This window comes from Halyomorpha halys, unplaced genomic scaffold, assembly GCF_000696795.3.
Source record: "Halyomorpha halys isolate HHAL.00 unplaced genomic scaffold, Hhal_1.1 Scaffold165.1, whole genome shotgun sequence".
Classification (NCBI taxonomy): Eukaryota; Metazoa; Arthropoda; class Insecta; order Hemiptera; family Pentatomidae; genus Halyomorpha; species Halyomorpha halys.
In genome coordinates, this window is record NW_027111427.1 from 70,785 (window position 1) to 97,291 (window position 26,507).

The following is a 26,507-nucleotide window of genomic DNA, read 5'->3' on the forward strand; positions in this document are numbered from 1 at the left end:
TGCAGGAAGAGGTTAATAATCTTTTGAAAGGAGTTATAAATGGTAGAAGAAATCTTTCTATAGCTACACAGCATTTTACGAGTGCTAGCCTTGGTATATTAGCGAATTATAGAAAAAGAACATTGATTAAACAGCTTTTGAAATCTTTGCATACAATAAAAACTTTAGTAAGGGAATTTAAATTTTATTTATATCATCATCATCTAGAAGTTAATGAATCAGCTATTATTTAATAATTCTCCTCTTTGATAAAGTCTCAACCTTGTCTTAATTTATTACTTATTGATTGTCTCCCAGATTTTCAAGCCATTTTTGAAATTATTAAAACTTTAGTCACTGAAGTTTTATTAACATAGCTCAGAAATGGACACTGGGTAGGTGCTACAAATTACTCACTATACTTACTTAATCTTAGATTTTCTACTGAGTAACTTGAAAATTTATGCTGGACAAGGGTTGTTCTGTAGAGACATTTTATTTTTTATGTGTTTACATTTTATTTTTTGCATATTTCCAGCATAAAACTGAATCAAGGATGCCACAGTTACTTAATGTAGGTGACTTTCCTGAAGCTATTTCATTGCTTCTGGATTGCCATGGCATCGCAGCAATGCATAAACAGTTTTCTTGTGTTGCTGGCTTATGTGGTAAATTGCAAGACACCTTAGTAATGACAGAAGAGCACCTTGACGTGGCACTAGCTAAGGTAAATTATTCATTAATAAGAACTATATTATTATGCATTAAATATCTTTACAAGTTATAAGAAGAACTCAAAATCTTTGAAAGTTGTATTTGAAACCCCAAATATATTTTTATGAACATATACTAATGGTGGATTAATATTGCTCAAAACTCCTGTTTGACATAATATTTATTAAATTATTTTAACAACAAAAGATTGAAAAAGAAAGATTTGTATTATGATAAGTTTTTATTTACTAAATAAATTGATTTAAAAATTAAAACTCTTTGTCTTATAAAGACATTAACTAAAGTCTATTGTGTGTTGACTAATATGTGAACAAAAGTGTTTATGCTTTAAAAATTGGAGAAAATTGTGACAATATTTTGGTTCACTGTTTCTGATAAGTTTAAGTGCAAGCATATTTAACTGTTTTTCTAACTTGTAACAAAACTTGAACCAATATTCTTTAGAATAGTTGCATTTATCAGTATTTAAAATTTCAAAACTGTTAAAATTTTGAATAGTATGCCATTTAAATTTATTGATTTAATTTTTTTAATGATTGCTTATTTTTTCAGATATGTTATGGATTTGATGAAGCAATTTATAAAAAATTGCAATCTGCTTATGCTCTCTTGGAAAAAACCCAAATCGCAATGGACCAGCTTCATATGCATTTCACTTCAGCTGTACATAGTACTGCTTCTAATGTTGTTAATTTTTTTATCAAAGAAAAGAATTCTACTAATGTAGATTTTTCCCAGTTTTACCAAATAAATGTCAATAGTGATAGTTATATTAACAAGACTGAATTTCCAGAGTTATGCAAGGTAATATTTTGTTTTCAATTAAATTTCTATAAGGTTTTTATATTAATAATAAGTTTCTTTCTATATTTCTTATCACACATAAACAACCGAATTGGTGGATTCAATTAATTTTTTCTAGATTTAAATTTAGTTAAATAATACAGAAGGGCATTTGTGAATGTTTAAAAATAAATTCCTTCTTTACAAATGAAGCATTACAATCCATTAAAAAACACATGTAAATTGGTGCTGTAGTTTTTTGGTTTACTGGCAATACACATAGGAACATTCCCTTTTTTATATATATATATATATATAAAGTTACGGTATGAGTCAGCTGTTATTTCTATGTCAGCTGACTGAGGAGATCAGCTGATCGAGGGTATATAAGAGATGTACTGAATACAATAAAGCCAGTATTTTACAGCAGTTCAAGCGAGTTAGATCTTATTCCTTCTTCTCTTTTTAGACATTGTGCTTTCGCCAATACTTAACTTATATATATCATCATTGTTAAAATAATGTAGTGGCCAAAATATTTAGTTCAGCCATAATCATTTAACATAAATATTTTTCATTATATAAAAATACAAATAAATAAATGGAATTCAATTAAGGTGAATATTAATTATATTTACATCAATCCAGAGCGAAAAGAAATTATGATTCTTGATGTTTCTGATTGATGATGTTTAGCTTACATTAGCAAAAGTTTTGTTTTATAAACACTCCTTTTCTTTATTGACATTTCTTAGGAATTATTGCTTTCCTAGAAAAGAGAAGCATAATGGAATAAAAAAAATCCTTTCCTTTTTGTAAAATGAAAATTTTTGAATGAAATTAATTTTTTCTAGGACATATCTGAAGAAAGTTTCATTCCGTGCCTCCTATTACTTTGTAAATCCTTATGGTGTATAATTCTCAGTTACAATCAAGTAGTTCTTTGGCACCAAAATAATCCTTTCAGTATTGAAGGTATGATTTTATAAATCAAATTTATCAATTTTAAATCATTTTATTATTTTAAATCAAAATAAACTTAATTTCATCTTAGGTTCATATTTAGAAGGCTGTAACAATGAACAAACAATGAAACAGAAACTTAGCCTAGGTCTTGCGAGGTTATGGCACGATGTACAAATGAGAGTATCTGCTTTGGTTTTAGCAGGAAATTTATCGAACTATAAATTTGATGATTTCTTGCAGATCCTTGCTATTCTGCATAGGTAAGTTTGTTTTACTTTATTGTTTTTCTGTTCTCATAGCAGATTTTAAGTAAACATTTGACATTTTTTTGTAATTGCAGAATTTTTGTTGTTTTTGATATTTGTATCTTGGTTTCTATTTTTTTAAGTCAAATGTAACCTAACATATTCTGAATCAAAGGTAACCCATACCAAATCTTTCAAGTACCATACATCCCTTAAAACTTAACATAAACATTTATTTACATGAAATACCTGCATGTAATTCAGAAAATTGGGAAATATTTTTTTCTAGTAGAACCAAAATTTGCTGACTAGTCAAGCGGTAGGCCTTGGCCATTGTGGATCTTGTTGGTATAATTTTGAAAGGCTAATAGTCTTACCCCTTTACCAATTTTCGTATAAGAGAAGCTGTTTATACTGATTGTCCATCTAAAATTATATTTATTATGGCTAATAAAGTAGGCAAAAAAATTTCTGTAATTCATTACTGAGCAAAGGAGAAGGTTGTTAATGATGTCATGTTATATTGTAGGGAGGGAATTTTGGGAAAAGGAGCGGGTGTGCTTTCCCTCCATCACAACTGGTTAACTCATCTTGTACAATACCAATTTAGGTTCAAGAAATCGTGCCGTAATATATTTGTGTTCTTGCAGATTTCTTTTGTTACTGAGTTACAATCACTTTTAGTTTTCTTTGTTTTGTTAATGATGAAAGATAGTTGACCGTGGATAAATTATATGAGAAGATGGTTGGGGGGTTGCGGTCAAAATACAACACAAATAAGTTGAAATAACTTATTTATAGTGCCAATCTTTTGGCTAGAATCTCCAGCCTTCATCAGGGGTAAGAACAAAGAACAAGATAACAACCAATGAATACAAAAAATTAAAAAAAGAAAATAAACAGAATGACATAAAGTTTGTTTTGTTAAATCCCATATAATGTGTTTTGATTTAATGCATTTAAAATTTTTTACTATATTTTTCTCTTATATTTTAACGAACTTTATTTTTTTTTGTGATTTTAGTTTTTTTCTTGTATTGAACAGTAATTTTATGTTTTAACTAAATAATTCTAAGGGGAGTGGACTTTGATTTAATCAACTTGGCACAATATCCTCATGATTAGTGTAATTTAATGACTTCCTTATGAATTGCGTAGGCTTTCCTTAATTGGAGAAGAACTGTGCGGTAGTGGCTCTGAAGAAGTTGCAAACTCCATCAGGAAACAAAGCAGTATATACTTTAAGACCTACCATGCTGCTAAACTAGATGATTTAAAAGTGTTCCTGGAAAACGAAGCTTGGACACCTTGTCCCGTCAGATCTGACTTTTCTATACTGCATCTCCAGGTAAAAATATTGACACAATATTGAAAGGTTAGATGTAGATATTTCTTAATATTCATTTTATAAATTATAATATTAATTTACTAATTATTTGATTAATTTTATTTTAGGAGTTTAGAGGACTTCGTTGTAGCCTGGAACAGTGTGCTGGGGCTGATTCAAAACAGAATGTTTCTTCGGAGAATGGTTCGGTTGATGCCAACTTCTTCACTCGTTACCCGAATCCTTCAAAAGCCACTCCCTTCGATATAAACTTTCAGATGGATACAAATAATGAAGAAATTTTAGCTAGCATTGGAGTAAGAAGTATTTAATGTATTTTTATTTATAGTGACTGTGTTATTTGAACAGGTTATCATAATTATTATTTACAATTGATAACTGGCTAATATTCAACCAAAATAAAATTTAAAAAAAAGGATAAATTATTTAGCAATGAATTAACCAGGAGTTTTGACACTGGACCATTAACGTTTATTTTGATTGCTTGATAAAATTTATAATTTAAGTTAATTGTACAAAATAATCACATTTTTTTGGTCAATGATGAATTAAGAAACACAATTACTGGTATACTTAATGAAACTGATTATTTTTATTCTAATTAGTGAAATGTGTTTGTTGATAAGCTATTCCTTGCTAGGTCTTTTTTCCTTGAAACTTAACAGGAAACTACTAGAGTAGGACATCGATTTTGATTTCTAAAATTTAGTAGAATCCCATTCTAAAAGAAAATTAAAGTATTGAGAAAACATTAAGTTTAGAAAACAAAATAACTGAATATGTGACTCCTAAAAACATAAGTTTTTTTTTGTTTATTAAAAACTTAAAGATTGTTTGCAAACTTAAATCAAACCACATTTCTTAAGATTTTCCTTTTTTTAATTAGCCTTATAAATTCAACTTCATCATATGAGCCATTCAAAGCAAAAGTGATGTAGGTCATACTGTTCTCATAACAATTTTAATGAAAAATTATTAATTAATAAATTACCGAGTGCATTAACTCATAGCTCTTAAATAGATAGTATGATCTTGAGTTGAGTTTGACCAGGTTTAACAGAAAAAAGAAGTCATTTGTAACTAAAAATTTTATGAAACTTCCCATAAGTTTTCAATTTCTCCATGTTTAACTTACTAGGGCTCATATATATTAATATACATTAACTTTTTTATTGATTTTTAAGTTTTACCTATTATAAGAGTTAATTTAATATTGCTGTTTCTTTTTCTATACACATCAAGTTAACCAACTCTCCTGCTTAACTTGTGATGTTTCAGTCTCGTCTACTAAATTTATGTTATTTTCATTAAAAAAAAAAATGTTAAAAATTTGTATGAAATAGAATGTGGTTTAAATATTTGTGAAGGCTCTCACCTTGTTACTTTCATTTCTCAATGAGATAATATAAACATAAATATAAATTTTTGAACACAATGGACTGAAATTAGTTAGTGAAATACAAAAGCTAATATTTATATTTATTGAGATATTGGATATATTTCTGTTATTTTTTAACTTGGTGTGTTGATTTTGAAATTAATAAAATCAGTTTTCTGTTATTTCTTGCGTTCTGATTTTTTATTTCATCATTTTGCTTTCACAGGATGATCCCTCTGGTTATTTCAGTGAAGAGAGTGAAGAAGAGATGGAATTTTTGCCTGCTTCTGCAAGTCATGGGAGGTATTCTGCCACTTTTTCTACAGTAAAAGTTTTATAATTTTGAATATTTCATTTAATTATTATTTTAAATCATATTTATTGTTTAAGGGAAATGGTTGGCCGGAGGGACTTAGCAAGTGGTTCGCCATTGCTAACAAATACAACTGTCAGTGTTTTACGTTTATGTGGAAAATATCTACAGATGTCAAAATATTTAAAACCTATTGCATCCCAAGTTGTTTCTGCTCTTACACAGTTATTTGATTTCTATCTTTATACTGTTCATTCATTCTTTACAACAAATATGCCTGTGAGTACTTGAGTAAAGCCAATCATTATATACAATTTAAGGAAATAAAATAATTTAAAAAATACATTATAAGAGACAAGATTTATAATCATAAGTAGTGAGTTATATAAAACTTTTTCAAATAAGTATTTCTTTATGTGGACTGATTAGTTGTCTATTCGTCGGCATGCATGTTAAGCGAATCTTTGCCATTGAACGGCAACCAACTGCTTTGTTGCCTGAGATTTGGTTAATGTGTGCTGACGGCAAATTAGACCTGACCAATTGGTTGGTGTTGGCGTCCTCCCAAAGCTTAGGCCTAATCCCTTGGCTTGAAGGCTATTTTCTATGCCTTCCATTGTTGTAAAGACTATACTGCACTACATGTGGACTCTTTCTTTCTTACATAATCATAGTAGATAGATCAGTAATTTTATGAAAGTTAAGTGATTTAATGGCAAGGGAGTGACGGATCCACTCTATGGAAACCACGCCATGAAACATGCGATGTATTTCCTAAGTACATCATGTGAGGTCTTGGACCTCCACAGTTTGTTGTGCTAATTATAATAATAAAAAAGTGATTAATATTTTTAAAGATTTATTTATTTTATTTTATTTTTTTCTTTTAGAATACTCTCTCTTTGAACGTTTCTTCTCTGAAATTAAAGGCTGTGTTAAACAGGATAAAGGATACCCTAATCATACAGACCGACGATGAAGAAGAACATGAATTTAAGGTGAGAACTAGATTTTGAAACATATATAAAAAAAATCTTGACAATTTTATAAATTTGTTTTTCCTATAGGTTTATGAAGCCCAAGTATCTCCTTTGGTAGATCTCACTTCTCCCAACACTTTATTTGGATTAGTTGAAAGAGTTGTTGGAGTAGAATCACTTCTTTTTCTATCGAGGGAATTCATTTATTTAAAACCTTATTTAGAACAACTTCTTCAATCCCAGGGTATTGATTTACATAACCTACAGCATTTTTATAGCCATGTAAGTCCATATTCATTATTCTATCATACTTATAGCCATATATACCCACAATAGAATTTCATTAATTTTTTTTTTTGTTTAATTTTATTTTCATAGACAATTGCTGTAAGTTTTGAAGTGAGAAAACCAGTATATGCTAATGTAGCTTGGAGGGCAATTAATGATAAAGCAGTATTGGATTTAATGTCAAGAGTGGATTGGGAGGTTAAAGATGTCGTGTGTGAACATAGTAGTTATGTTAATTACTTGATTGGGGTGAGTATTATTTTATTTATATTTTTTAATATTCTTTAAGTTTCTTTTATTTTTTATTGAACTTCTTACCTAATTTTCTATTTTATTTTCAGGAATTGCAACAGTTTTCTAAACGCTTAGAAAACCTAAGAAATGTCATACATATTCCAGAAGAAGCATATGATTCACTTTGGGATAACTTGATATTCTTGTTATCAAATATACTGGTGGAAGGGTATGTTTTATTTTGATTCTCATTTTAAGTAGTTATTGAAAAAAAAAAAAATTATATAAGATTCATTGCTGTTTTGGATTTCAAAAATTTTTTAAATTTATATTCCAGAAATTACTTTTACTTAAAATCTTGAAAAGTATTAAATGAACTGTTGATTTCGTATTTTTATCACCAAAAAGTTCTTTAAAACACCTATCGTGAACTTAGGCTCAATATAAATTACATATTATTCTTATTTGTTTTATGGAAAAAAGGAACTTAAATATTTTAATGTGATATATCATTACTTAAGCTGCTTAAAAAAACTGAAAAAACACTTTACAATATTAAAAAAAAAAAAAAATCATTCTTAAAAGACATCTTAATTAAATTCTCGAATCCAGGAAAAATATATAGATAGCCATCAAAATGATTGATGGGAAACACCTTTAAAATGATGCAGTAATTTTTTTAAAAATTTAAATAGTATAAAAATGGTATTATTAAATTTTTGGGCTTACGAGGTGTCATAGGTTGTTGTAGTATGTAAACGTCCTCAATATAATTAAAGTGTTCTATTTTAATTCTTTACTTTAAAAAGTTCATTTCTTTCTAGATTTTCTTCTGCAAAAAAGTGTTCAACTGGAGGAAGAGCACTTATGCAGCTTGATTTTATCCAACTGATTTCTAAACTTGAAGCAATAACTACCATACGTCCCATACCTTATCGTGATCTTGTAGAAGTTTACATTAAAGCCTATTATCAACCAGAAGAAGACTTAGAGTCCTGGATTAAGGAGCATTCAGTAAGAAAAATGTTTCATTACTTTTATTATCTATGGGCTGTCATTTTTGTATGTGTAAATCATTTTGTCAGCATAACATTAATGCTTGTTGATTAGTAGGTTCCTTTAATCTGTTAACAAAGTCATTATTTTATGACCTGAAAGAGCCTAATAAAATATTGTAGGTTTTCTTATGAATATACCTCACTATTAAAAAAATCTGTTAAAATCTATGTTACCTAGATTTTATAAAAAAAGTGGATATATTTTTCGGATACTCTGATATTACCAACAGACAATGTTTTCTTTATTAAGTTAATTATTTTGATCTTGTTTTAAAAAAACATGTAAGATTAATATTATTATTTTCAGGAATATTCAGTGAAACAGTTAATGGCATTAGTATCATGTGTCTGTCAAAATAACAAAAAGTCAAGACAAAGATTGACAGCATTGATTGATGAGCTGGAGAAATCTGGAATCAGATGACCTTCACTGAAGAATGATAATGACTCTTCCCCTATTTAAAATATATATTTGTATATTTTAACTTATAAGAAATACTCTTTGTATTATAATATATATATAATGTAAATGTAAGTTTTTAATGTGATAATAGTTTATTTTTTAGAAATGTCATATGAAACACTAAAATTCCTTGGTCTGTGATTTTTTTAATGTATAAAATCGTTTATGTAAAGAAAGGTACAATTATAGATCTTATCAATATGATTATGTTTTAATCTATACCTACTAATATTATACTATAGTTTAAATTATATTTATCTTTTTTTTATAAATACAATGGTTCAAAGCTGATACCAACAATTGCCTTCTCTTGTATCACAAGGATGTATTCTAAAAATGGCCACTGATGATGAACAGTGTAACACAATAATGAGTGGTTGGAGTGAAGACAATTTTAAAGTCCCATTGACGATCACTCTGCTCCATTGTTCTTTTTTACAGACTGATATTAGTTATTTATACATAACACTAAAACACATATTTCATAATATTTACAGTCTAGAGAGATTTCATTGTCCAGAGTAACATATGTAACTCGTGAAAATTAATGGGTTGTAAATAAATGTCTCTTCAAATGCTAGAACATTAAATAATGTAATTTTTACTCTTCCCCCAAGATTTAATTTAATATTAGTAATTCTGACGGAACCTAAGATGTTATATCTTGCTCTTCAGCAGGTCAAAAGTTTAATATTTTCTTTTATATATACTCACATATGGGAAATTCTGAAAATGAGTAATAAATAAAAGAACCTTAAAAATATTTAATATTAGCATAATGAGAAAGTAGCCTGAGGAGTGTTTGTGGCAATACTTAATATAAACCAAAGGTCTTCACAACCTGTGGATTAAACTTTGTCATTAAAGTTTAAAGTAGTTAGTACTGCAGGCTCGCCTGTTTGTTTTAAATGCCGCCATCAAAGTGAGTTACTCTACACCAAATTTTGTGCATTTCTGACCCACTTACAGGAGTCAAAAAATTTGTAAATTAATTCCTCATCTCCCTTAGAGTATAAATGAGAGAAAAAGCTAGTTTGCACCATTTTGTATGTATTTATTTTTTTCCAATTTTTTGGGTATGTATTAGTACTTGGAAATCACTAGCTGGTGCAATCTGATGTCGTCTTTGAAGAAAAAACCATTCATTAAAAACATTTAAGAGTAAAAAAAATAATTTTATTTGAAAATGTTATGAAAAAAAAAAGTTTCTATTTTAAAAGTTGTACATTTTCTCTTGAAATAAAGTAGAGTAAAAGAAAACTAAAATATATCAAGACAGAATTTTTTTTCAATATGAATCTAATTCAGAATAAATATAAATTATGTGTATAAGTTATTCTGTTGTAATACATGGTGACTGAAATTTCCTAGGAATTGAAGTTTATGGCATCATATACATATAAAGCAGCTTTCTTAAGGCTGATTTTATAAATTGTTGATAATTTGAGACATGTTCAATGGCGAATAATAGGGGGAGAAAGAAAAATACCAGAATATTAACATTTATTTTTCAACTGAACTTTTTAACTATCAATCGTCAATCTATATAAAAGGGGATGATAGAATCTTTGTCCTCAATAAACTTTTGAATTACTGAAATGATTTATGTCCTGTTTTTTTTTCCAAATGTTCCCTTTCACTATGGAAAGGTTCAAAGGTAATGGAATCCCCAAATTCTCTAGTAGAAAAAAGTTATAAACATAAACAAAATTAAGCGTTTTTTGTATTTATATATATAAATAGTTGACTGTAAAAGTTAAATATAAGAAGATGGTCAGGGTTGCAGTCAAAAAAGAACAAATAGTTCATAACTATTTAATGTCCGACGTTTTGCAGGGCTTCAGGGCAAAAAAGATACAAAAAAAAAACTAAGAACATTACAACACTTAATATAATTATATAAATAAATATATAATTTATCACTTATTTATTTTACCTTATTGTTGTAATGTTCTAAGTTGTTTTTTGTATCTTTTTAGCCCTGCAAAACGTTGGACATTAAATAGTTATTAACTATTTGTTCTATTTTGACCGCAACTCTGACCATCTTCTTATATTTAAGGGTTTTTGGTTTTCAGCTCAGAAGTATGCTTTCTTTTAATGGTTATTGTACACTAATTGATTTGTCTCTTTCTGAAGAATATGAAAAAAGTATTACTAATTCTATTAAGCTATATTATATTTACAAAAAATTATAAAAACAATGTGGCTCAGGGTAAAGTAGGTCAGCAAATTTGGAAAATTTTCACCTCGATTTATTTTTTCTCCCGATGTCAAATGTTCATAACTCCTCTTCATCCAATTTCTCTTTTAATTCACATTAAAAAAAATTAATGTCCTTATAAGGGTGAAATATTGGTTTCAAATTAAGAGAAAAATTTCAAAGGTTTTATTTTACATCTCCGTTTCTAATTTCTTTAATTAGATCCGGTTTGTGCCAGTTTATAGAGCCCTAAACCACTGCCAAGCTTGGTGTTGATTAGTCGAGCAGTGTTGAAGTTATTTCATTCATTAGATTTTTTAAAATAAATCAAAGATTGATGTAGGGCAAAAATTTTGGACTAAAAAATTTTATATTTTGAAAATTTGTATGTAACAGTTTTTTGAGCTGCTAAAAACAAATATCAATTTTGTTTCACCCATAAAAAATCTTTTACCACTCATTCATGGGTCAAGCATTCCCAATTCTTTAATTTAGTACTAATATTGAAGCACAGTGATTATATATGTGACAATATCATAGATAATCAAACTGTCTAAAAGAATAAAAAATATATAAATTGGTTCAGTATTATTGATAATACAGCGAATCTTGGTTCGCTTTTATTTTTAATGTGTTCTCTGTATGTCATCATAGTTACCTTTTTTTCACTTCATCTATATGTATTAAATCTATATACTGTATGTGATTATTAAATCTATATGCATCCTAAAAATATAGCAATAGCAAAGCATTGCTGGGTCACCTAATAAGGTATATTTTTCTTCATCTTTTCCCAAAGCTTTTGCACTTATCATCACCACTGGTGTGCCACAATCAGCTATATGAAAAACATTTAACATCAGTGGATCAGTCCTCTTACATCTTCATCAAGACAAGTTTAAATTCTTGTAGATGCGCAAAGTGCTTTTTATAAAAAAGTGGATGTTTACTTGTTACTTTTTAAAGTAATAATAATTCCTTAGTTCAGCTGCTATATGTGTACTCATCCCCAACAAAAAATATATCCTGTTTGAAATGTGGCAATAATTACAAGTAAGTTATCTGATGGACACATTAAAAACAAAACAAATTGTCATTATCATTATCTATTGTCAAGAAATAACCTTTATAATGTGACATTTTCTTATAAGAACATAATTAAGCTTATCATCTAGTTCAAAACATTTAAACACATAGAAGATTAGGTCTATTTACTGATTAGCTAATGCTATTTTTGGAATTTTCCATATTTAGTATAACAAAAAATGTCATCAAAAATTGAAGTTAGATTATTTTTATATATCTATGAGATATGTAGTTTTCTGAATCATTTCTTACTAAGGCATTATCTGTATGGTATAAAAAATCAATGCAGCTTCACCCATATTATGTAAATTAAAAATTATTATATCTTATTGTAAAAATGTATAAAGACGTTTTCTATCACTATGAGGTTTTTATTGTTGACTATGGATTCAATATAAGATGGTCAGAGGAGCAGTTAGTTCATTATGTTCATAGAGCGCTGGTTGAATTTTTGATTCTTTTTCAAATATTTACAATATTATCCTTTTTATAACTTTTCAATTCTTATTATCTTTGTCATATATATATATTGTTTTCCTTTGTACATTTCATTATTTACATGAGCACTGTCTGCTTTTTTTATTTGTTTAAAAATATTTTTAATATTTGTTAGATATAATTTATGATTCAATTATCTATTATCTATGGTTGTTATCATGCTTTTTGTTTTCAACTCTGAAATTTAGGCTGCAACGTCAGCACAATTAAAATAAGTTTTACTTATTTGTGTTATCATCATTTCCAAGCAACAGAATATTGGATTCCAATAAGTGGTCTCCAAGAGCCTGAGGAGTTGGCCAGGGAATAATCCTACAACTCATATTTTGTGAAGACTTATTGTTTACCTATCCTGATTTTTTAGAGTTAGTCAAAGGTAATGAACTATAAAAATACCACAGGATGCACAAGAGAACAATCAACTTTTGGAATATTTTAAGAGGGACTCCCCTGTTGCTTCAAGTCTAGAAAGGGAGGGCCATGATTTCTAGCCTACTGGTACTCAGACCTCTGCTGTTGGGATCCACTTTAATAGATCAATGTTTTTATGTTTGTATTATTTTTTTGTCAAATTGTTCACTAAGGATTTTCCAGGAACTTTAAAATAAATAGTATTGTATCAATACTAAGTCATATAGATAGAAAAAGGTGGTGTTGATTGAATTTTATAAAATTTAAGATAGGGTATTCCCCTATACCAGGAAAAACGAAAAAATGATTCACTCTAACGTACACGGAATTTCCCCGCACAAGAAGAATACAGACCTACGGTCTTCTCTGCTTCATAAACATATACGAACTTGGTTGAATAAACAAAATTTTCTTAATGTCCAAGTTTACTATGCATATTTTGATAACACACCGAGGTTTAACAAATGTAATCAAATTTTAAAAAAACATGTACAAATATTTAAAATTATTTTTAAATATATTTAAATTATATCATCAGATCATCGACAAGTTAGTGGCTAGAAGTGAGTATATATTTTTAAAATTAAATTAATTTCTTATAGAACAATAAATTTTTCTTATATTTTATTTTATTTAATATAAATTATTAAAATCAATAAATTGATATTTGTCATATTTTATATTACTTTGGAATTTTCAGCCACTGTTGACTTAATATCTAACTATATACATCTGCTCTCTAAAATCGAGTTATTGTAGTCAGCGCCATTGCCGCTAGATGCTCAGTGTATGTTTGTTGGGGTATTGTTTTAGTCCTGTAACATAATGGGCTCACAGAGACCAGATCATACATCTACAAACGTATCTAAAGTAGTTAGTAAGCCTTACGGTAAAGTAGAGTTATCGCTTAATAATGTCTTGCTGCCTGAAGAAAAACTCAACAACACGCCCTCAATACTTGATGGTATGGATCCAGAAACAGAAACTGATCTCAGAATTTTAGGATGTGAGCTCATCCAGACAGCTGGTATTTTGTTGAAGCTTCCTCAGGTAAGTGAGTTTTGAGGTACTGTTTATTGGAGTGTATTTTTAGATATATAAAGTAACCTCTTCTTTAGGTAGCAATGGCCACTGGACAAGTTTTATTTCAACGATTTTATTATTCAAAGTCCTTTGTTAGGCATAGCATGGATACACTAGCAATGGCTTGTATTTGCCTTGCATCTAAAATAGAGGAAGCTCCCAGGAGAATCAGAGATGTTGTTAATGTGTTTCATCATATTCGACAAGTTAATGCCCAGAAGTGAGTATATATTTTTTAAATTATATTAATTTCTTATAGAACAATGGCTTTTACTTATAATTTGAAATACTTCATTCTGGTTATCGTTTACAATTTGTTGTGACTATTTATATCTGTGAATGTGTAAAGATGTGATTTAAGGTTTGTTGAATTCTCATTCAGAGTTAATGATATGTACTGTGGTGCGTTTATTTAAATACTATTTAAGCTAAAAGTCAACATTATTTCAGTGTTAGTATTTTATTGTTAGAGGACATGTCTTTTTGTTTTATCCTTGTTTTAAAATTATATGAGACATTATTGTATTACTATATATGTACATTAAGGTAATCTTCAACTTAAAGGGACTAATGTATGGTCTAAATTAAGTAGTTAATTATCATTGGAAATTGAATATGCTAGATATTAAAGTTAAATTTATTTATTTTAATATGTTCTCAATTTTACACATGTTAATCTACCACATTAGGTCAATTATTCACTCATTGTTTTGGAGAGAAATGGTCCTAATTTTTCTATATTTGTTTACTATATGACCTTGAGATAAGCTGTATTACAATTAATCCTAAGATTAGGATGAAAGATTCACATGACAATGTTTAGAGTGATAAACTTGGCCACTGTTGCATAGTTCTTACTAGACTTTTTTTTTTAATGATTAAAAGTTCCCACTCTGCTTATTAAGATATCAATATCTTTTTTTATGTTCTATTAATAATAGCTTAAAAGAATGAGCTTATTGTTGACAATTGAGTTTAAACCCCTCATCTCAAACTATGGCAAGATAACCATCAGGCCACTAATCATTTCTGCATGGATTAGGTCAAGATTTACTTGATCATCTGTTAAGTCAACTCTCCTTCAAGCAGATTAGAACCCCTATCTTTCTAGTCGAAGCTTGCTTAGATATTATCCTTACACTACTGGCCACTGTGACTTCCAGATGTTGTAATTTTGTTGTAGATTTTTATCAAACAGTATGAGTATAAATCTTTAAAATGTTACTTAGATTTAATTAATCTATCATACTGACACCTAATCTGGGTCATTCTGATCACTTATCCATTGCTCTTTTTATGCTTAAATTATTGGTTTTAAACAAATAATTACGTTAATTTTATTGCTATAGTATAAGGTATGCAGGGCTTAACCCTACCACCTATACCAATATCTTATCATCCATGAAGGGTCTTGGGTTCAGTACTTGGTTAGAAAGTACTGTTTTTTGACCAAATGTTTGTTTAACCTTATAAGAAAATTATGTTTGGACATTACAATATTAATCATTTTTATTAGTCATTAACCATTTTATTGAATTCAAAAATCATACTATTATTTTACTCTCATGATTTTATTCAATTTCATAATGATAAAAAGTTGTGTGTCTACTTATTAATTTAGTTTCTTTTGTTGGAGATTACCTATAAAATTGTTATAAATTCTAAAGTAACAGTTTTTCGTAGCAGTGTACTGCAATAACTTTCATAAATACGTGTGAAGGAAGTGATCACAGAGTATTATTCAAAGATTGAGTTGGAGAATCGGATACTTTCTGTAAGTACGGTACTTTTAAGTATCTTAGTTATGAAAAGTTTGCTGTTTATTTCATATCTTCAATAAAAATATTATATTAAATCTTCAATAGTGGTGCTAAGTTTTGTTTATTTATATTACTATAATTACTGAGAATACTATATATACTTAAAATCATAATGTAGGATTACTGCAGTTTTTGTTATAAAATTAGTAGATTTATTTTTTCGACATTTCAGAAATAAAAGCTCAATTTGTTATTTATATGTCTCAATTTAGTCATTACTTAAAGTATTTGTACTTCTCATAATTGTATTTGATTACCATAAAAACTTTAAAATCCTATGATGAAAATTTCAGTATAATATGTTATCTTTACTTGATTACATTTACCAAATTAATTTTTAAATGGCTTATCAATCTTTATTTTTGTGGCCTCATCTCATTTTTAAAACTTTTCAATAGCCTATTAGTTTTAATAAATAAAATTGCTTGTTCTTTAAGTTAAAAATTTATGTAAGCTTACATAAATTTTTAACTAAATCTCTACTTGGTAAGGTTTAGTTAAAAATTTATGTAAGCTAGTTTTATTGAACATTTTTATTTTTACTGTTATGCATATATATTTCATAGCATAATGATATTTTTTTTAACATTTTCCTACTGCTGTATATCATTTTTCTCTTATACTTGTGGGTTCTCTGAACTATATAGGTATTATCTCACTTAAGAAAATCTAATAAAGGTTAATGAGTCATAAAATTATGAACCTTAGTTGAATTATGCTTTTTCTTTTAAATAATCATTTGTGTATTATGAATTAACGATTATATAAACATAGATACTAATTTAATTTTATTCACTCTAGATTTTTTTTTTTTTTAAACTAAACAAAAAATAATCCTACGAGGAGAAGATGGTTGGGGGTGCGGTCAAAATGAAACACAAATAAGTTGGTGTAACTTATTTAATTGTGCCAACGTTTCGGCTAGGGTTTCTAGCCTTCTTCAGGGCTAAGAACAGAAGAATATATTAATAATAATTAATAATTAAAAAATAATCCTATTAAAATGGAGCTAAGGTGTTGTCACTTAGTATTGTAATGTGGGGTCAAATATAAATTTGACACAGTAGGATTAAACAGACTGTAGAGCATTATGACATCAAAAAATTCTTCAACTGTGCCTTTTGATGTTACAAGAAGATATATTAAGAAAATAAGCCATGATTAAAATGAATCATTTTTCAACAAGATTAAGTTTTAGCTAATTTATGAATAAAAATTACTAGTACAAACTGATTATTAAGTGGAAATTTAAAAATGATTAAGAAATGGTGGAAATCAAATTTATAAAGCACAATGTGCTCAGAATCATAATGTATAGTAATTGTGAAGTATGTATAAATTAAAACAAAAGTGATTGCCGTAAAGTTGAGATGGGAACAATGAAAAATAATCAGGTACTGCTTATCTCTGGGGTAACCACTCTTTGTTTAGGTAATTTTATGAGTATTCATGCAGTTTATGAGATATGTTAGTCAAGTACAAAAAGTATTCCTGGTTTATATTCACATTTATTAAAATTGCTCAGCCAAGTGTCATGAGTACTTTTCCTGTAAGATATATTCTGATGCCATTACTGGTCTAATTGCATAAATATTGTTAGCAATTGTAATCTTAATAGTTAGACACTTATTCTGGCATCGATCTATGTTATTTTCAGATTTCTTCAAGTTAGCACCCAATACTAATATTGTTAACTAGGTTAAAAACTTGATAGAATCTATTTAAGGTTCTGAAATTATTGAAATAAAATATACAAGAAAAATGTTTTTACATCTATTACCATTAAAGTTGATATTGTGTGACAGTTCATTGTTATGCATACACATGTGACAATTGCTTCATTGATATTATTGGCACTATCAACAATCATGCCAGACCTAGTGTGAGAGCACTGTACAGTGCAAATATTTCAATTACAATAATTTTGAGTAAATAGGGAAATATAAAGTATTCATGAGGTAAGAGCTGGGTACTATTGGTACTTGATTAGTTCAAGTATTTGAGTTAAGTACTCTGTACTCCTAACATAGAGTACTTTTTTTTTCTATTTGTGCTCTGACCACATTGTAGCAATTCCCTTGTAACATTACAGTGGAGTCCCTTTTTGATAAGAGTGCCCCTACCTTATCCAAGCTCCTGTAAATTTTCAAGTCCATGGTTTACTGAATTCTATAGCACAATAAATTGTTTTATTCTCTTTTTGATTCTAGTGATACAATTAAATTTCCCCTTACATGAGGTCAACTAATTTTTTAAGGTTTATAGTGTTATATTTATAGATTTTAACTTATCTATAGTATTTTATTATTTTTAATCCTAATGGTATTAGTTATTGTTAAATATTATAAAATGTATTATTAAAGTAGATTAGTGTCATGTACGTTATCAGACCAGTTATGCACACTGTTTGCTTATAGATCACGCCATTCAAGCCAGTGAAAAATTCCCATCTCAATCTATACTTTGTGTATTTAACTCTCTCAATACAGTGTCTATTATGATTTTTTTATTAGTTTGGAAAACACACAATATGTATTGATACATCATTATTACAGATTTTTAATGTCAGATATTCAAGAAAATTAATATAAGAAGGTAGCTGTGGGTGCCGCCTTTAACCATAACAATCTCTTCTCATATAATATCCACTCTCAACTAATGCATCTTTAAAAAATTAATATATATTGTATGATAATATTATCAAGAAAACAGAGATAGCTAATTAAAATTATTTTAATTTAATGTCCTAACTGAGTTTGTTTTTACTAAATATAGATAAGTTTTATTTTTCTTACTTTTCCATAACAAAATTTAGTTAATACCATTGCTGGATGGTGCTATTTTGTTGCTATAGGAGTATTTCAGTAAGAAGTTATTATCTTCACTAATTATTCTTTACTTAGTTACAGGAATGTCTTGGGAAAAGTAGCAAGGTTTTCATTCCTACTTCCTAGCCGAATAATTTGAAATCTCAAAAAGTTTATAGAAATTTGAGGTTTGAGAACCTATTTCTAACTGAATATTATGGTAAAATATTGTTCAAAGAAGTCATTTATACTCAGAATAGCTTATAAAAGCTGTTTTAAGAGGTATATTTTTCTAAAATGTTCAGGAAAAGAGCATTCTTCTGGGAAACTACTCCCTTGAATACTGGTGATTTGGGAAATCTGGTGATAATTGTTAGGATATTTAGATTTTGACCCCCTCTTCCATAACTTGTAGCTACGTCCTTGTATAGTAGTAGTTAGGAAAAAATTATTATCTGAAATGATAGTGATATCAATTAAAATATTAAAGTTGAAATACTAACATTTTAATGCATTTATTATTTAGTGATCCTTATTTCAGTTTGGTTTGAAAATTTTATCAGTGCTTGATTCTGTCTTAATTTTAATTGTTTTTGTCATGAATAAATTAGATTTATAGGTTTACCTATTTCAGTTTATATACTGTATAATATAACCATATATTATATATTATTTTTTATTTTAATATCAAGCATTAAAATCTGTAATACTGATGTATCAATGTATTTTCTATCTTGATGAACCTAATAAAATGGTCTTGTTAGATACTGTGGTAAGAGTTAAATAACACGAAGTAGTGGAATAATGTGGTTAAAAAATTTACCTGCCTAAAATGGCATGATCTACTGGCAAACAGTGTGAATCGATCTCCCAACAAAGGTACATAACACTAATATATTTTTACCTAATGTTCTTTTGCTATTTAACAAACTATTACTGTAGACTAGCAATCAAACAATCAAACCATCAAGCAATCATAAGTCCGAAAACGGAATAGTTCACTCATAACAGTGAACTGTTTAATGGACTGCTGATTGCCCGTGAGATCGATGCCAAATAAGTTTAGTTAATGAGAAAAATATTGTTAATTTTTTAATGTAAAGGTAGTTCAGATTTGATTTTATATTTTTTTCTAAATCAAGGCTACCATGTTTGGTCATGTTATATCTCAGTTTGCTATATGTATTGTAAGTTGCCCATTCTGTATCGACTATATGGATCTTTTCAATTTTCGTTTTTTAATAACCCTGATATAATGTCAAATTAATATTCTTAATTGGGATCTTAACTAACTATGTTTAGTCTACTTTAATTGTCTAATCGGTTGTTTTTCTGTGTTTACTAGTTATTGTAATAAGGTATATATGATTATAGAAAATTTTTTTTCAATTATATGTGAGGATTTTATCAGATACCAATTTGATTTAATTAATCAATATTGAAATTAGGAGAGAATATTGAATTTAATGAGTCTCATAAGGATTTAACAAGAGCTAAAATCAGGTTAGAGTAACAGTGAAATCTTATAAATGCTCCATGCTCTTGTTTTATTTAAATTGTGTTTTGTTTCTGTTTTATGAGTGATTTTACCAGGATGTGCCAAGTGTTATTAAAGTAAAGAGTTTTTCAATGTAAAGGATGATGTTTTGATTGAAGAAGTTACAGTTCCAGAAAACAATTCGGCCAATGAGAAAAATGAAATTGACCATTCCTCCTGAGAAAGTGATTCTATGGTGAAAGAACTTCCCATCAAAGAGGATTTTCAAGATAACAATAGCTCATTTTTTCTAGTCCTTTCGGGTTAAATACCCCCATATATACCAATTGTTTTTAAATTATTATTAAAGAATTTGTGCAGTCTACATGCGTGAAGTCGTGACAGTGGTATATGCATGTACAAGTGGGAACACTTTTGTGCTTTGAGTTATTAAGATTTTTGTGAGGACCTTTTTTTCCAGGAAGAATATTGATATCAACATATTTATTTTTATCTTGAAATTGAAGTTTATATTTAAGAAATAATATGAAAATGATTATATAAAGAAGAACTTAATGAACTTTGAAATTGCTAAATAGTTTGCTCGCAACAACATTCTAACTAAACTCATGTAGGTTCATTAGGACATTGCAATAGAAAGTGGAGTTTTTTTTTCGGTTTGTTGTCGGTCAATATTGTATAAAAAGTGATTCATTAGGTCAATTTTGATATTACATAAGATCAATATAATTGTTTTTAGTCTTAATAACTAAGAAGTCAATCAAGTCTCAGTGATATATTTAATAACACCTATTGTCGGTTGTACAGGAGATACCAATTAGATGGATGCTCCATACTGTGTTAATATAACAAAAATGTAAGTTAGTTGAAACATTTCTTAATGTTAGATTATAATGGAGATTAACTAAGTCAAAGAAGAAATTAGAATAAACACTGCTGTATTAAACAGTAGTCCAGATAAAGCAAATAATATCAGGAATTTTTTTTTTTAAATTATGATGTATATCCATGATGTCCTTTGATGATACAATTAAAATTATTGGTTCATTTTCATTATTGATCACTTGCGAAAGTCTTGGATCATGAGCAGATAAGGTAACTAGCAGTTCATGGATAGAGTGAGCAGTATACCACAATTCTTAAATAGCCACTTGCTAACTTACATTTATTATTTCATATTTAATTTAACTTCATCAAATCACATCATGCTCATGATGGTTGACCATTGCTCTATATTTACAACAGTCGTTCCCAACCCATAGAAATGTGCTAACAGCCAAGCCAAAAATTAAACCATGTGTGGTCCACCCCTGATCCCGACTTGGAGCAAGGGTTTTCTTGGAAAGTATTAGAAAATTAGGTTTCTTCAAAGTGAATTTTGAGTTCTTTTTATTGAGCATTTGCCTGTTAAAACTTTTCAGTTGGCTCCAAGCATCGGGAAAGGTAATCATTTAACAATAAATTTTGATTTAAAAAAAATGTGTTATCGGACACTCGCTCCCATCTTAAGCCTCCCACGGCTCACCCGTTGGGACCATCAATCGAGAACATTAGCTGAGTGAACAGAACAATAGCTGTATGTAACCAATATTTTAGCTCTCTTTGTTGACTACTGGCATAATTTTAATAATTTAACAATGTACCTAGATTGTCAATATGAAAGAAATTTAATAAAAGTAATAATTACAAAGAAATTATTTACTGAAAATTGTGAAAAAAATAATATATCTATATTTTAAGGAAAGTTAGTTGTAGAGGAGTGCGGTTAGAGAAGAAAATACACTGATTAGTATAACTTATTTTTATTGTGTCGTTCGTCATCAGTGGATCTAGTGCTGAGATTTGATTATAATGATCTTACCACAATCTCCAACCAACTTTTCCTTTAATTACATCGACAGGCAGCTAAATACAATTATTTTATTCTTTTGATTTGTATTTGTTTTTATCCATCTCTAAATTGCATAAATAGAATATATTAATTTCTTCGTCATTCAATCTTGTTTGAAAAGTTGCATCCCAAAACATTATTAAACATAAAATAGTATATAGCTGATAAATGTTGTGTTCAGAAATGATCGGTTAATATTTGTATCCAAATATATTATTTAGATTGTTTTATTCTATGTTTTATGCATAGTTCTCCTTTTTAGTTTGAATTAAGATCCTGTTTTTTTTTAAACTCCTCAAATTGGCTGATTCTAAGTAAAACTCATTTGAACCATTTTTTTTTATTATTTACAATTGATCAGAAAATAGTTGTCACTATCATCTGTTGCAGAGTAATTATTTACTTTACAGTTACTATAATTTTTGAAGATAAATTCAATTATCAATCAATTTATAATTAAATTGACATTAATCTGTAAGAAAAGTATTTCAGTAAAATCTGTGGTGGCCATATTTTCTGCAAGTTTCTGAAGCAGAAGCACTAATTAATTATTCAGTTTAAAGGAAATTGAATATTTTTGTTATGAGCATTTTATGCATTATATTGGTATCTATTGTTCTGGAGGTAGGATTAGGATTCTCTAAGACCAAGCCCTTCAGGAAGTTCAGTCACGTCTGATCTCTCCCACACTCACTAAAATTCAGCCAGCAATGGATTAGACATGACTGGATGGACGTGGTCTGGGAACACTAGAAATGTCCGGATTCCGTACTATCTCTACAGAAAGATTAAAGCAATTGGTAAAATCATGAATTGTTAAGTTCGTATAGTTTAGCAAAAAATGATTTACAAATTATAAAAGAGACTAAAATATTATTATCAATATTTTGATTTAATATATTTGCTTTTACATTAAAGCAGTATGTGAAACTTCGATATATTTTTTGAGACCGAAACAAATTTTTAACTTATCTTATAAAAAAAAGAAACTAACTTTTATTTTTATTTTGGCTGAATAAGATGTTTTTTTTTTAAATTTGAACTGTAATTTTCATCATAAATGTTATTTCCAATTTTTTTGAGAAAAATTTTCTATAATAAAATGTTAATCGTTCATAAATATTTATGTTAGACCAGGAAACACTTTAAGTTAGTAATTTTTTTTTTTTGTTGAAATTAATTTTATTGTTAATTCATTATATAGAATATCAATCCTCATATTATATCTACAATCATTCAAAGCACATTTTAGAACTGAAAATACTCTATGAACAATGAGCTAAGTAGTCGACCAGCTGTGTTCTATAAATACCCCAGTGTGTAAAGATCGAGTTTGGTGTATTTCCTTTATTCCAATATTTTTCTAAATTATTGTTTATTTGCTTTTGATATTATTTGTTTTTTGTTTTTTTTCATCAATCAAACGCAGTAGGAAAAATAGTTATTCTCTGTATATATATAAAGAAACAATTAAAACTGAACAGTATGGAACTTAAGAAGTAAATATATCAGATTACTTTAAAAGATCACACATTAACAATTAACTTTAACAAAACCAGTTGTGAATCATCCTTAATCTTAGAAAGCCATTGTTTTATTTACATTGCGTTTTGAATCGTGTAAAAGGCTCTTGACTTTTTTTTCTTTGAAACCTGTTTGTTACATTCAAATAAAATAAATGTCGAGCTAAAACTTAAAATTAAAAGTTTTAAAAACTTTTAGATAATAAAAGGATAAGTTTTACTTAAACTTGAAATGATACTTACTGCAAATGATGAAAAACTGTTTAAGTCCTGGATACCTTTAATTTAAATAAAATAACTAATAAATACTGATATCCCGAAATTATTAATATCAAATATAATAGAATTAGTTTTTCCCTGTTATAATCAGGCCAAATACGATATGGAGCTATAAAGATCCGTAACTGATTACAGTTGGCCAATGAGGCATAGAAAAAGCCATTATGCTTTTATATCGAGAATAATAGGCAACTGTTCAGCTTTTACATCTTGCCTTGTATTAGATAAGATTTTTGACCATTTAGTGATACCCTGATCTAATATTCATCATTCAATTCAATAAAACTTATAATTTGCTGTTTACATCCTATTGTTTTAATTGATATGTTTTGTCAAAATTCTTTAAAACATATAATTTAATTATACTTCATGTATCCTATCCTTTATGTGTAATTCTAAATTAGTAAACAATCCAAGTTTAGATGTAAAATGTAGATTGATTTACGTGTTTATGACTGTCTGTTAAATTGGGCTTTATACAGTTTATAATCAAGCATAAGTTTTTTTTACATTGCAAAAGTATTTTGATAATACAAAAAATACTCTTTTGAGATTTAATATGGCGCGTCGTTAAAATTTTATATCTATTTGATAAAGTTATTTCATTTTAGTTAAAATATTGATTATCAAGTAATCAATTGATTTGTATATGGATTTATACAAAGGTAATTAGCCTTAAACAGATGCCTTTCTTATTTGTGATGAAATTGTAGTAGGGATAGCACATGATATAAATTACAAACCATATTTCAGGAATGGAGAGAGATATTGAAAAATGGCTTAGATCACATTGAAGCCACCGACAAAATGATGACGTTGCAAGCAGCAGGTGACGGATGTTTTAGTCAGTATTATCCTTTACATAAGAAATATTAACTTTCATTATACTATTACTTACTGGATAATTAATTTGATGGAATTAATTCTGAAACATTTTTTATCCTAATGATTCACTTATATTTTCAGTTAGGCTTCTTTCTATTTTAGCTGATGTAGTGGAAATAAGTGATTCAATTAAATCATTTATTTTTTTTCAATATTATTCAAATCACATTTAAAAATAAGGAAATTAAATGCATAGCAACCGAAGAGTAGTTCTATAGTAATTATGTAAAACGCAATTTCATGTTAATGTCTTTTTCATCATTTTATCGCAATATACTTCTATATTTTATTGAAATCATCTAAAGAAACTATACAAAGGTCTTCGAAGAATGTAATTAGTTAATGTTTAATCTAATAACGGTCTTTTCGGTTGCTTTTAACTTGAATACATACGCAATTCTGTCCGAGAAAATTATATTAGCTTGGAATAACTATTATTATCTTTTTATGTGCAGTTTGGTCTTCCTCCTCCTTTGAATCTTTTAGGATGATTTAGGAAAACCTTTTTGGGTAAAGATAGATCTTCTATTAATAATTAAACAGACTTTGTATTAAGTTATCAATATAACTTAATACAAATTATTTTTATGAGATATTGGTATTAGTCTAGCAAATGGGCCCTTTGGCCTTTTCTCGCTAATACGTGACAGTTGCCTATAGAGATTATCACCCCAAAATAACCAGAGAGAGAATATCAAGATTCATTTTGTGGAAACACTGTGAAATAAACATTAGATGGCCCTGTTGAAAATAAATACATCATTTTGAATCAGCCTATAACAGATGGCTCTCTCTCTGTCTCCATGAAAAACCATGAAGTAAATATTAATTGACGTAATTGGGAATTGGTTTAGATTTAGTTGGCCGTTGTGTATGTACATAATAGAATAACTGATAATGTTAGTTATTAGAGTTCGAATTAAGCAGTTATAGATTTGACATGGAGTCAGGGAAGATTGTTAGGATAGAAAAGACATGTAGCTCTAGAAGTTGTCTATGAGAGCGTGAATGATACTTGTTGGCTAGAGATGGAGATATAAACCATATTGATAAAATATATCATTAAGGTTTCATGCACAATGTTAGAAAGTAATAAAGCAGTTTAAACAGAATGAGCTAGTTCATGTAGCTAAATTGACTGTTTCGTACAAGTTTACTTACTTGTCACAATTTTCACGTTATACCTCAGAAACGCGCTTGAAACACAGTACATACTCAATTGTGTTTTTATACAATTTCAAAAACTAATTCCGAAGGTTCTCATTTAACACAAATCTTTCATTTCAACATTTTATTAAATAGAGATTAAAAATAAAAATATCAAACTGCTTATTTATCGTATGAAATAAAAGTAAACCATCTCCTTGTTTTATAAATGAAGAGGTGACTGGGAGAAGGGAATGTTCATTCAGTGTTGCCATTAGTCCCTGTGCATACAAAATTTCCCCACTCGTTTCATTCGTCTCTAAAATTCAGGATCGTTTAGTCATCGGGAGAGTTTATTTAATTTATGTGGTTTTTTATAGTATCTGGTAATCTAATGTTGCATGAGATTTTTTATGATGTTTATGTTTTGTTACTTTTTGAAATCCTTATCCCCCTTAGCTCACAACAAGCTTAAATTAAAAAGACTCTTAGGTAGAACTCAAGTTACCAAAAGCATTTGGTTAGGAACAAGTTTGTTTGGTTTCTATTTAATCCTTATCTTAGTTTTGTGACCTGTAACCATTTGTTATATGTGTATATATATATA

General features: G+C 28.2%; 2 protein-coding genes across 2 annotated transcripts in view; both read left to right on the top strand.

Moving 5' to 3' along the window:
• Positions 1-8,970, top strand: part of Vps50 (vacuolar protein sorting 50) — a 10,502-nt gene extending 1,532 nt beyond the window's left edge. Inside the window, exons 4-18 of the mRNA XM_067049415.1 lie at positions 6-167; positions 518-706; positions 1,267-1,518; positions 2,352-2,472; positions 2,552-2,723; positions 3,867-4,056; positions 4,164-4,352; positions 5,661-5,737; positions 5,825-6,026; positions 6,638-6,745; positions 6,815-7,009; positions 7,106-7,264; positions 7,357-7,478; positions 8,074-8,263; positions 8,615-8,970. Of these exons, the coding sequence (XP_066905516.1) occupies positions 6-167; positions 518-706; positions 1,267-1,518; positions 2,352-2,472; positions 2,552-2,723; positions 3,867-4,056; positions 4,164-4,352; positions 5,661-5,737; positions 5,825-6,026; positions 6,638-6,745; positions 6,815-7,009; positions 7,106-7,264; positions 7,357-7,478; positions 8,074-8,263; positions 8,615-8,731 (2,445 nt within the window). The 3' untranslated portion in view covers positions 8,732-8,970. The remainder of the gene's footprint in view (positions 1-5; positions 168-517; positions 707-1,266; positions 1,519-2,351; positions 2,473-2,551; positions 2,724-3,866; positions 4,057-4,163; positions 4,353-5,660; positions 5,738-5,824; positions 6,027-6,637; positions 6,746-6,814; positions 7,010-7,105; positions 7,265-7,356; positions 7,479-8,073; positions 8,264-8,614) is intronic.
• Positions 8,971-13,716: 4,746 nt separating this feature from the next.
• Positions 13,717-26,507, top strand: part of LOC106678886 (cyclin-L1) — a 19,699-nt gene continuing 6,908 nt past the window's right edge. The window contains exons 1-2 of the mRNA XM_014417707.2: positions 13,717-14,018; positions 14,087-14,271. Of these exons, the coding sequence (XP_014273193.1) occupies positions 13,794-14,018; positions 14,087-14,271 (410 nt within the window). The 5' untranslated portion in view covers positions 13,717-13,793. The remainder of the gene's footprint in view (positions 14,019-14,086; positions 14,272-26,507) is intronic.